General features: G+C 42.4%; 1 protein-coding gene across 1 annotated transcript in view; it reads right to left on the reverse strand.

Moving 5' to 3' along the window:
• KCNJ3 (potassium inwardly rectifying channel subfamily J member 3) overlaps positions 1-12,554 on the reverse strand; it is a 250,449-nt gene extending 237,895 nt beyond the window's left edge. Inside the window, exon 1 of the mRNA XM_077272934.1 lies at positions 10,796-12,554. Coding sequence (XP_077129049.1) covers positions 10,796-11,467 — 672 coding nt within the window. The 5' untranslated portion in view covers positions 11,468-12,554. The remainder of the gene's footprint in view (positions 1-10,795) is intronic.
• Positions 12,555-13,458: the final 904 nt, after the last annotated feature.

A 13,458-nucleotide genomic window follows, 5' to 3' on the forward strand; every position in this document is an offset into this window, starting at 1 on the left:
TATATAGAAGAAAGTAAATATATTGGACTAGATGGTGGCCCGATTCTAACGCATCGGGTATTCTACAATATGTACAGTATGTATGTATGTACGTCGCGCTGTGAGTGGGGGTTAAATTCCGCGCCAATATCGCTGATTGGTCGTGCCCGGCTGGCCGATCAGCAAAGCGTGGTTAAAATCTGGTGCCAATTCGCGGCCAGACTGCGCCTGTGGCTGATTGGTCGCGGCCGGCCAGGCACGACCAATGACCGAAGCGGTGTTTAAATACCGCGCTAATATCGCTGATTGGTCGCGGCCGGCCGGGCGCGACCAATCAGCAAAGCGTGGTTTAAATCCCGCGTCAATTCGTGGCTGGACTGCATCTGTCACTGATTGGTCGCAGGATGTCGGGGGTTTCGGGGCGCTGGATGTCAGGGGTTCGGGGTGCAGGATATAGTACAGCCACATAGTATATAACACAGCCACGTAGTATATAGCACAGCCACGTAGTATGTAGTATATAGCATAGCCACGTAGTGTATAGCACAGCCACGTAGTATATAGCACAGCCACGTAGTATATAGCAGACATGTAGTATATAGCACAGCCATGTAGTATATTGCATAGCCACGTAGTATATAGCACAGCCACGTAGTATATAACACAGCCCACGTACTATATAACACAGACAGCCACGTAGTATATAGAAGAGCCACGTAGTATATAGCACAGCCACGTAGTATATAGCACAGCCATGTAGTATATAGCAGCCACATAGTATGTAGCAGCCACATAGTATATAGCAGCCACATAGTATATAGCACAGCCACATAGTTTATAGCAGCCATGTAGTATATAGGAGCCACGTAGTATATAGGAGCCACGCAGTATAGAACACAGCCATGTAGTATATAACACAGCCCACATAATGTATAGCACAGGCCACTCAGTATATAACACAGGCCACGCAGTATATAACACAGCCCACACAGTATATAACACAGCCCATGTAATATATAGCACAGCCCACGCAGTATATAACACAGCCCACACACTATAAAACACAGCCCACGCAGTATAAAACACAGCTCATGCAGTGTTTAACACAGCCCACGCAGTATATAACACAGCCCACGCAATATATATCACAGCCCACGTAATATATAGCACAGCCCACGCAGTATATAACACAGGCCACACAATATATAACACAGCCACGCAGTATAAAACACAGCCCATGCAGTATATAACACAGGGCATGCAGTATATAACACAGCCAAACAGTATATAACACAGCCCATGCAGTATATAACACAGGGCACGCAGTATATAACACAGCCCACGCAGTATATAACACAGGCCACGTAGTATATAACACAGGCCACACAGTATATAACACAAGCCACTCAGTATATAACAGTGGCCATGCAGTATATAACAGTGGCCACGCAGTATATAACACAGCCCATGCAGTATATAACACTGCCCACGTAGCATATAACACTGCCCACGTAGTATATAGCAGCCACGCAGTATATAACACAGCCCACGTAGTATATAGCAGTGTGGGCACCATATCCCTGTTAAAAAAATAATTAAAATAAAAAATAGTTATATACTCACCATCCGGCGTCCAGCGAAGCTGTCCCAATGCGCGCGCTGCTGCCGTCAGCTTCCGTTCCCAGAGATGCATTGCGAAATTACCCAGATGACTTAGCGGTCTCGCGAGACCGCTAAGTCTTCTTGGTAATTTCGCAATGCATCTTTGGGAACGGAAGCTGGCGGCAGCCGCGCGCGCATCAGCGGACAACGGAAGGTGAGAATAGCAGGTTTTTTGTTTTTTATTATTTTTAACATTAGATTTTTTTTACTATTGATGCTGCATAGGCAGCATCAATAGTAAAAGGTTGGTCACACAGGGTTAATAGAAGCGTTAACAGAGTGCGTTACACTGCGGCATAATGCGGTCCGTTAATGCTGCCACTAACCTCGTGTTAGCGCTGACTGGAGGGGAGTATGGAGTGGGCACCGGGCACTGACTGGACGGAAGTAGGGAGGGACTAATTCTCGGCCGGGCTGTGCCTGTCGCTGATTGGTCAAAAGAACCTCTTTTTCTCATCTTTTAGGATACATCAGAAGCTTATCTACAGCATTACAGAATGCTGTAGATAAGCCCCTGATGCCGGTGGGCTTAGCTCACGTTTGATTTTTGGGGTGACAGGTTCCCTTTCATTTATACACTGTGCTATGATTAGTATTGGGGCCTCATGGTCGGTGCTTAACTGATACACTGTGCTGTGAGATTAGAGTTGGGGCCCCATAGGAGATGCTTAACTGATACACTGCTATGATTAGTGTGGGGGCCTCATGAGGGATGCATAACTGATATATTGTGCTATGATTACTGTGGGGGCCTCATGGGCTGTGCATAATTGATACACTGTGCTATGATTAGTGTTGGAGCCTCATGGGCTGTGCTTAATTGATACACTGTGCTATGATTAGTGTTGGGGTTTCATGGGCTGTGCTTAATTGATACACTGTACTATGATTAGCTTTGGGGCCTCATGGGTGGTGCTTAATTGATACACTGTATTATGATTAGCTTTGGGGCCTCATGGGTGGTGCTTAATTGATACGCTGTACTATGATTAGCTTTGGGGCCTCATGGGTGGTGCTTAATAGATACACTGCGCTATGATTAGTATTGGGGCCTCATGGTCAGTGCTTAACTGATACACTGTGCTATGAGATTAGAGTTGGGGCCTCATAGGAGATGCTTAACTGATACACTGCTATGATTAGTGTGGGGGCCTCATGGGATGTGCTTAACTGATACACTGTGCTATGATTAGTGTAGGGGCCTTATGAGAGGTGACTAACTGATATATTGTGCAATATTTAGCGTGAGGGCCTCATGGGCGATGCATTCTAGCAGATACCAAGTTTGTATATTTAGAGTCATATCTTATGGATGATGATTAACTAGGCAAATTTTCTGTGAGGTCTATGTCCGGCCCATAGATCATTTACATGTTAAGTATAATGTGGATTACTATGGAATAAAACATCAGATCGCAGATATCAAAGTGTCATTTTCTTCAAATTTCTATGACCTATATTCCCATATAGATGGCTTAGGAGAGTTGATCCTACTGACAGATTCCCTTAAAGTGATACACTATATTATGATTAGTGTAGGACCTCATGGGTGGTGCTTAACTGATACATTGTGTCATATTTAGTGTAGGGCATTATGGGTAGTGCTTTTTAAATGATATACAGTGTTATTCTTAGGGTGGAACCTCTAGAGTACTGCTTAAGTAATTCACCTATTTCCAAAAACCTGCCCAAATAATAATACAGTGAATCAGATTTTCCTTGAGTAATCCTTCCTGTTAGTTCTCATGACTTTGTTTAGCAAATACTTTCCCCAGGAAATAAAAATGTTGCTGCATCATGTCTTACAAGTCTGTATTGTTCTGCTTTCCTTCTGGAAATGTATAAAGAAATAGCAATATGGACGGTGTCACCATACCCTTGGAGAGAACATCATGGTGCTACAATAAAAGGTCACAGAGTCACTCTGTGCAGTGTCCATGTGGTCTAAAATATTTTTGTTATGGATCTGTGGGAATTTTGTAGAAAATGAATCTGACCTGAATACTGTTGTTGTTATGGCCCTGTATGAACCTAGTCTAATGGGACTATTGTGGTGAGGAGTAAGTACAGCCTCGCTCACACAGATTTTCATTTCTCTGCCACTTGTGCCCATGTTATGTTAAGAAGAAATGACAGTCAAGGAAAAAAATTTTTTGCGAGGATTGCACATACTGTATCATGAAAAGAACCAAAACGATATATTGTGTATACTGAAACTCCTAATATTGGTGCAAAGGTGCCAGGATCATCAGGATACAGTAGGTTCACACCAATCAGGACAGGCGGCTATAATATAAGTTGGTGCAATATTACCTCCATTCATGTGGATGTAATTTTTTATTTGAGGACTCCAGTGTCTGTGATTCTGATCATCAATACTGAATTCGGACTAGTCACAAAAGTCTTCAAGTGAGATTTCCTGGAGAAAGGGTTGGGTGATCGTTCCTGAGATGTCACAAATCTTTCAATTGTACACAATGCAATTGAATTTCCTTATCTTTCTCCCAAGCTAAAATGCAACTGATTGGATAAGTTTCCATGTCAGTGACCACAGAGTCTAGTTTCATATCAGACAAAATTGTCATAGTTATGAACAACATTTCAAATAGGAGTCTACAAGAGAACAGCACATGAAGGCTCTGCCCTTGAAGAGACCATGACAAGAAGCCTCCACCAATGAAGAGAACAGCACAGGAAGGCTTCACTCATGAAGAGAACAGGACAATAAGCCTTCAACCATAAAGAGAACAGGACAGAAAGACTCCACCCACAAAGAGAACAGGACAGGATGGCTTCACACATGAAGAGAACAGGAAAGGGTGGCTTCACCCATGAAAAGAACAGGGCAGGAAGACTCCACCCAAGAAGAGAACAGGAAAGGATGGCTTCACACACGAAGAGAACAGGAAAGGGTGGCTTCACCTATGAAAAGAACAGGGCAGGAAGACTCCACCCAAGAAGAGAACAGGAAAGGATGGCTTCACACACAAAGAGAACAGGAAAGGATGGCTTCACACACAAAGAGAACAGGAAAGGGTGGCTTCACCTATGAAAAGAATAGGAAAGGATGGCTTCATCTATGAAGAGAACAGGACAGAATGGCTTCACCCATGAAGAGAACAGGAAAGGATGGCTTCATCTATGAAGAGAATTGGAAAGAATGGCTTCACCCATAAAAAGAACAGGAAAGGATGGCTTCATCTATGAAGAGAACAGGACAGAATGGCTTCACCCATGAAGAGAACAGGAAATGATGGTTTCATCTATGAAGAGAACAGGACAGAATGGCTTCACCCATGAAGAGAACAGGAAAGGATGGCTTCACCTATGAAGAGAACAGGACAGAATGGCTTCATATATGAAGAGAACAGGACAGAATGGCTTCACCCATGAAGAGAACAGGAAAGGATGGCTTCACCTATGAAGAGAACAGGACAGAATGGCTTCACCCATGAAGAGAACAGGAAATGATGGTTTCATCTATGAAGAGAACAGGACAGAATGGCTTCACCCATGAAGAGAACAGGAAAGGATGGCTTCATCTATGAAGAGAACAGGACAGAATGGCTTCACCCATGAAGAGAACAGGAAATGATGGTTTCATCTATGAAGAGAACAGGACAGAATGGCTTCACCCATGAAGAGAACAGGAAAGGATGGCTTCATCTATGAAGAGAACAGGACAGAATGGCTTCACCCATGAAGAGAACAGGAAATGATGGCTTCATCTATGAAGAGAACAGGACAGAATGGCTTCATCTATGAAGAGAACAGGACAGAATGGCTTCACCCATGAAAAGAACAGGAAAGGATGGCTTCATCTATGAAGAGAAAAGGACAGAATGGCTTCATCTATGAAGAGAACAGGACAGAATGGCTTCACCCATGAAGAGAACAGGACAGGATGGCTTCACCCATGAAAATAACAGGAAATGATGGCTTCATCTATGAAGAGAACAGGACAGAATGGCTTCAGCTATGAAGAGAACAGGACAGAATGGCTTCATCCATGAATAGAACAGGACAGGATGGCTTCACCCATGAAAAGAACAGGAAATGATGGCTTCATCTATGAAGAGAACAGGACAGAATGGCTTCATCCATGAAGAGAACAGGACAGGATGGCTTCACCTATGAAGAGAATTTGGACAAAAATTCTCCACCATGAAGAGAACAGAACAGAAAGGCTGGTCAGTCCGCTAGGCCAGAAATCTTTGACCGATGGATGGGAGCTCTGAGAATCTCTTTACCTTCCAGCATTCCTGCCTCCTCTGTACCAGCAACCTCAGCAGTGCTAATCACAATAAGAGCTAAGAAAGGTATCAAGTAAGGGACTTTGTTGGCCTCCCATCCATAGGTCACAGATTACTGACCTGGCCAACGGACCAGAGTCCTTCAAATCAATTCTCTCATCTCTACTTTAAATGGTTATTTCCAAAAAAATGCAAGGACCCACAACGATCTAGAGAATGGGGCTTTGTTATGATGTTCGGCTCTATTTATTATTAATGGAACTATAGGAAAAAGCTGAGCCTGGCATTCAACAGTCCCATGGACAATGAATGGTGCAGAAGCTGCGCATGTGCACCTCAGCTACATTCAGTTCAGTACTGTAGAGCTACATTCTTTGATTTCAGAACCCCATCCTCTGGATTGCTGGGGTTCCCAATGGTTCCAATTTTTTCCCTATCCTGTGGATAGAGTATAACAATTTTTTTTGGGAGAATGACTCTTTTAAACATACTGTACATTGAAGACAGAGGACCATATGGAGGGTGCCATCAAATAGTACCATGCAGATGTCTACCCAATGTAAAGCTGGCTTTTGGTCTGTTCTAGTTGCCCATCTCCTATAACTAGTCTTCTGTGGCTCCTCCATTCCATATTGATCCAAAGCAGAAACCTAGGCATCTGCTAAACAACCAACATGCAATCTTGACAATCTATTAGACCTGAAACAGAGGTTTACCACAGCAACGTCCAGGAGGACCCAAATGCTAATAAACTCCTTAATGTAGCTGAGCCTAGTCAGTCCTCCACCATTCCAGAGCGTCAGGAGACCTCTCTTCCTCCCTTTTATAATTAAACAAGCCATGTATATTGAAACATGGACAGACAGCAGGGTTCTCTAAAGCTTTTCTAATTGTGCTACCTCCCTGTGCAGATAACGAAAAGGGCTTATTGCTCTTAAGAAGCAAACTGTGTACAAGCACTTAATGATTTATTTGTGTGTTGAGCATATTAAGCACTCAGGGAATGTGCACAAATTTTACAAAACCTTGCAAACATAAAAAAAAATAAAAAATAATTTAAAAAAAATCCTCTCGGAATCCTTAAGTAACAAAACATTTAGCGCTGACGAATCAGTATTCCGTTCTCAGAGCCCGAAAAAGATAAATAAATAACCGTCAATTTTCCCATAATGCACTGCATATCAACCTTCTCTGCCACTTTGCTTCTCATTTAAGAGTACACTGGAAGGCATGGATCATCTTTCAACCATAATGTGCACGGTGAACCTTAAATAATATTAAAAACAAACACCGGAGAAGGGCTAAATGTAGCTAGATCTACTCTAATTGGAAATTTAAGGGTAGCCTGAACCTTGGGAGAAATCAGATGTGACAGAAAGGGTTAAATATTCCGTTTTATGGTGGCTTCTAGAACAGAAGTGAAGATAATGAAGCCAGTTGCAAGATGTCAACTGAATGTCCTTCTTGCAATCAAATTATCTTGACCCTTCCAACCCAAGTCTTTTGTGGATGTGATGTATATACTGCTATGTAATACAAAGCCCTTAGGGCAATAATAACATATCATAGATAGTACATAACCCAGTATATATTGTGTAGGATTGGATTCTGTCAATTTCTGGGAACTGGAAACATTTGTCAATTAATTTGAATATTTTTTCCTTAATTTTGTTTTTTTTTAATGATTTTACAGTCTGTCTATTGTAAAATGAAATTACCGTAGTAATGTAATAAAGGTTATAAAAATGGGGGGCTGTGACATCTAAGGATTATTTAAATATGTATTGTTTTAGATTGCTAGACGGTACTTTTTTTGGGTTTTCATTAAAAAAAAAAGGCTTACTGATTTATATACTGTATGTGCCTAGAGAAGCATGTAAGCAATCCGAAAGGATCCAGTCTTGCGATTTTCTGGCATTTGGTTAATATTTTTATTTTGCTTGCATTTTTTTCAAGGATTTTAAAAAGGGGTTAGGGACTTCAACTTTGATGACTTAGGTCCCAAGTCAATCAGCAAAATAAAGGAGTATAAGCAGCAAAACCAGACAAGGCTGCCGGGGTCAAATTCCCAAAACTCAAACATTTACAACGTTTCCTAATGATAATAATAGTTTTTGGATTCTTGGATCTCCTTTTAATTTTTATCTATCCAAAATCTAGCAATAAACATCAATAAATACAAGACAACAAAGATTATTAAGGACCGAGCTACATGACACTTGCCATTACCAGTAACACAGAATTAACAAGCCTAAACATTATGGGTTGATTAAATTGGACAACATGGCCCCATTGGGTGACATATTGTATATTGTGGAGCCACTAGTCAAATACCAGAGTAAGACATAATCCAAAAGCCAGATAGGCAATCCACCAAGAAAGTTGCTACCGGAGGCTCTTGTTGTAATTTATTGGTCTATGAAGGTTCTTACTGATAGGTAATCAAGAGCGTCAATCCAGCTGTCTTCTAAAGGCTACACAATTTTGGCCGTCCCTACCTTAGGCTAGGTACATACTTTCATTGAAAGCTTTACTAAGAGCCTCCGTCATAGATCCCATCAAAAGAGAAGCTTGACACCACAGTGGGTCCGCTCTTAGAGAGGTTAATTGGGTGCCATTGGTGTCCATCAATATGACAAATTTTGCACTGCTTTTAAAGGGCGCCTGTCTTTCGATTCATGCTGACCAAACTGTGGGTAGCATGAATCTGGGCCTGGCTGATTGCAGCCACGTATATTTTTCCCTGATACACAAGGAAAATATTGTTTGAAGAGCCATACAGAGAAATGTGGTTAGTACGATTTTGCTCCCGATTAGCTTTCCCTGTGCTGCTCCACGTGATTGACAGGTCTCTCCCAAGTGTGTCCTACATAGAGAGAGCCCTATCAATCACTTGGAGCAGTGTGGGATCAAGCCGCTGGGGATGGTTCTGGACGAGTCTTGTCTCTGTCTATAATCTCTGATCAGAAAACTATGGTTTCTTTGAAACACCGGAACATTTTGTTGAAAAATATACCTGGCTGCAATTCTGCCACCAGGGTCTTATTCATGCTGCCCATGGTTTAGGAAGCATAAATCAGGTTCCTATTAGTTTATTTTTTTCCTTCCCAATGTGTTTCCATTTATAATTATGTAGATGGGTGAAACTACAATGTTTTGGAAGACAAGGGTAGGGTGAACCATGTCAGGAAATGGTGAAAAGTTATTGTATATTTTGAAAATCGTTTTAAGATGTTGGTTGAATCTACTGCTATTAGTGGGCTCAGTCGGCAGTCTAATGTGTATTGGGGATGTCTCAACACCAGAATCTAGCATGTTCAATTTTGGACAGCTGATCATTTAATTTTCAGTGAGATAAGCCGTCCCCAGAGGAGTCTGGCTGCGGCTCTCTTGTCGGCAGAGTGAGTGTATGGAGAAGTCAGAAGAGATGACTATCGGCCAAACGATCGGCCAAACTATTTTTGGGTCAACAACTACCTACTGGGTTGTGGGACTCATTAGACAGGCTTACCATGACCCCAACGAGGACACACTTCAGAGTCCAAATTACAGTCATAATAATAGGACCTCTGTGGTTCTACAGAACTGAGTTTTGACCAGGATAATGTTCTATGGTCATCTACGTTTTGTTTACCAAACCGTAAAGATCTCAGATATTTCAGCTGAAGTACGGCACCTTCAAACCAGCCATCGGCTTTACTTAGATGGCCATATTATGGTCACAAATCCTGGCCAGACCACAAAAATAGTGAACCAAACTCACTGCATTACACAGATCTATGATGCTGTTAGTTTGGATCATTTGACTCGCCATAGGCCCCCGGGCCACAGCCCCCTGAAGCTGACCTCATGCTGCTGTTTACAGCTTGCAACACTCATTGTGAATTAGCAGTTTCCTGAACCGAATACTGAACAAAAATGATCAGAATCGACAAAATAGATTGTGGTAAAGATAAATGAGAGAGATGGCACAGCAAATCGATACTGTTGTAGCCTGGCCATGCGAAATGCGGTCAACAAAGGAGACTCCAGGTGATCATTATGGCAGAAAGTTACAGGAGAAAATATATTTGTTGGTCTAAACAGTGATGAATGAATGACTAAATGAGCAGCCGGCTTAGTCTTTAGATTAGGAAGAAAAGCAACCAGGAGATTTCTTAAAAGTAGCACACGGCATTAACCCCTGAGGTGTTGATAAATCGGGATATCTCGTTACCATGACAGCTCCATAATAAACCGACTGTAAAAGCATTTGCCTTGGAAATTTTAATCCTACAATTTTGGAGTGCAAGTAAAGGTCAGCTAGAAATGGCTTCTCGATAACTGGTATAACAAGGCTATCTTTTGCCACGTACCTACCATCTACACTCCACTGAAAGCAAATTGATTAAACTGTAACGGTATGTTGGTGTGGACATTAGAAATAATAAGGAACTCGTTTAATAACAATGAAAAATAAATCTTTAACATATGCACAATAAATACAATTATAAAAAGCTGGCCTTTTGGAGCAGCAGACTGGTACTGTGCACCCCGCAGTAAGCCCTAAACAAGTCAACAACCCAACCAGACCAGAGTTCATATTTATCTAGGAAAAGTGAGCATCACATTTACATTGTGTAAAAGATTAGATTTAGGTTGTATTTTCCCTAAATAAAAGATTTAATTGCAAGTGTGAAAATCATACTAACAGACTGTGATTACAAGCCACTTATCCATGTTTGCCTGAACCTATGTGACAATCAACCCAATGGTGGTCATGGTCATTTCTATAGACATAACCTTGTAACCTCCTTCTAACCTCATGGTGGGCATAGGACAGACAGTAGTGTCAATATTTAATGGCGACTGATTATTTCTTCTTGAAATTCTGGACAAAAAATGCAGTTATGGATACTTACTTTGAGCAATTTGCATCGGATTTGAGCAGAGACCATATGGCTGTTTCGTAGGTTGCCCACTCTGAACATCAGGGTGAGTTTTCCATCTCTCATGGAAATGACCGCATGTTCACTAAACATTAAAGTTTCGGCTCTCTTTTTGGGTTGAGACATCTTTATGAACATGCAACCTATCAAAAAGGCATCGACGATGGATCCTAAGATAGACTGGAAAAGAAAGAGGATAATTCCTTCCGGGCACTTGTCAGTAATGTACCTGAATCCGTAACCAATGGTGGCCTCGGTCTCGATGAAGAAGAGAAAGGCCGATGGAAAGTTGTAGACATTAGCCACACATGGCGTATAGTTATCGTCATGTGCTCTATTGAGATCCCCTCTCATGTAGGCGATGACCCACCACATGGATGCCATAAAAAGCCACGCTACTGTGTAAGTCAGAATAAAAATAAACAGATTCCAACGCCATTTAAGGTCCACCAGGGTGGTAAAGAGGTCAGAGAGGTATCTGCTGGTCTCACTCCCCAGGTTGCCATGCTGGACGTTACATCGGCCGTTCTTTTCTACGAACCTCTGTCTTTTCTTTTTGGGAGCAGCTTGATTAAATCCAGAACCACTCGATGAAGTGGTCACTACCTGATAATCGTCCCCAAATTTCTTTCGGAGTGCAGACATAATATGAAAAAAGCAACAACAGCCAGATTCAATGGATGTGCAAAAATCAGTCACTACCTTCTTTAGTTCCTTTTCCGGTTTCCCTTTTTTTTTATTGTTTTTTTTTCTTCTTTTCCTTAATAGCTTTGATTTCTATCGCTGGGAAAGTATATGTCCCTAAGCTCAATTACAAGCCACATAATCCGTGAACGTCCTTTGAGATTTCCTATGGAGCAAGATCTAAAACTGATTTACTGTATCAATTTCTTCCTTCCTAAAGACAATACGAATGATCTCATTATCTCATCCCCAGATCCCGATCCCTTTTGGCTTTGGTTCTGCAGCAAAGCATCTCCTGCAGGGTTGACGTTGCCTAGAAGTTGGCATGCAGAAGAAGGAAGAAAAATAAAAAAAAAATAATAAAAAAAATAAAATGATGAAGTGACCGGAATGTTTCTTCTCGCCGATCAGGTGCAAGGAAGGAAGCTTCTCCTGGAAAGTAACACTGAACAAAATGCACAGGAGTTCAAGCAGAGGTCCAGTCTAGCAATCTCAGAGGCAATGTCCCCCCTCCCCCAAAACTGAAGATCAGCAGAGCAGAACTGTTCTTGCTTGCAATAATCTGAGGATGGAGCAGTGAGGTTGCCTTCTTGCAGCAACCTACTCTCTTAGCTCCCTGGGACCATAGCACTAATGATGGTCGGGGTCTGCCTTTGGCTTCATGTCCTTTTGTAGGATCCTGGTGAAGATGCTTATGGCATGAATGGAACTGAGATCAGGATGAAATAGTTGCTGTCCTTTTTCTTTTTGGGGGAGGTGATAGGATCATCATGGTTGTGGTGAGTGTGTGTTAGGGAGAATGGAGATAGTGTTGGTGTATGTGAGTGTATGTGTGTGTGATCAGCTGCAGGGATCTGTGGCTCCTCCTGTTCTCCTCTCCACTCCCCATATATATACACTGAGCTTCCAGACTGCAGTGCCCAGCACACAATAGGGATGTCTACATGCAATGCCTGATGAGCGCTGCTTGCTATGCATGTATGCATGATGCCGGCTGGGATCACATGCACTGGAGCATGATGCAAGCATGTACACACTGTATATAGACCGTATAGGGGAAGCCTGCGCTGCAGCAACCTGTGCTTCCAGCAAATGGAAGTTTGATCATTTCCCCCCTATATTGTGTGTTGCTACTCTTCTGGAGCTGCCATTCAGGGAGCATGGAGTGGGAGTGCTGGGAAAATGAAGAGATGTTTAACTGTGCAAGTGCCAGTCTGGGGGAAGCTGTCACAGCTGTCACCCTCAAGACACAAGGATGAGTAGTGAGAGTTGCATATGTCTTTGTGTGTCTGCGAGAGAGCGACCGTAAATGGCTAACAAATATTTCATCTTGTCGCAAATTATTAGTTATGTATGTTACTGGGACAGCGGGGTAATAAGGTAAAGAACATCATAAGTCCCGACTCTGAAGGACAGGATAGAGGGATAGTAACTTTTGCTGCACAGTGTAGCAATTTTTTTTTACACCACAAACCCCACCCAGTCCTTTCTGTACACCCCATATAAAATACTGCCCCTAATAATGCCCCTTAGTGTTATCAAAGATGCCCCTCTACATACATCAGTGACCCACACAAAATGATGCCTCCATGCACTTTATGATGTCCTCTCAGTGCCCATTGCTTTCCATATAGTATGATGCCTCCCACTGCTCCCCCCAGATTATGATGTTCCCTTTCATGCCCCCGAGCATAATTTTACAGCCATTGCCTCCCACACAGTATGATGCCTCCCATTGCTCCCCCCACATTATGATATCTTTTACAGCCCCCACACACAATGATACTCCTACATTGCCCCACACTCTATGATACCCCAGTGCAACAAACACAGTATATTGCCCCCACTGTTCTCCCAACTCAGTATGATGTTTCTTCTTCCTATATACATTTTGATACCACTAGAGTCCTTAAAACAGTATGCTACCCACACCTCCACAGCGCGGCTACACA

The sequence above is a fragment of the Ranitomeya variabilis genome, chromosome 7, assembly GCF_051348905.1.
Source record: "Ranitomeya variabilis isolate aRanVar5 chromosome 7, aRanVar5.hap1, whole genome shotgun sequence".
NCBI classification, from domain to species: domain Eukaryota; kingdom Metazoa; phylum Chordata; class Amphibia; order Anura; family Dendrobatidae; genus Ranitomeya; species Ranitomeya variabilis.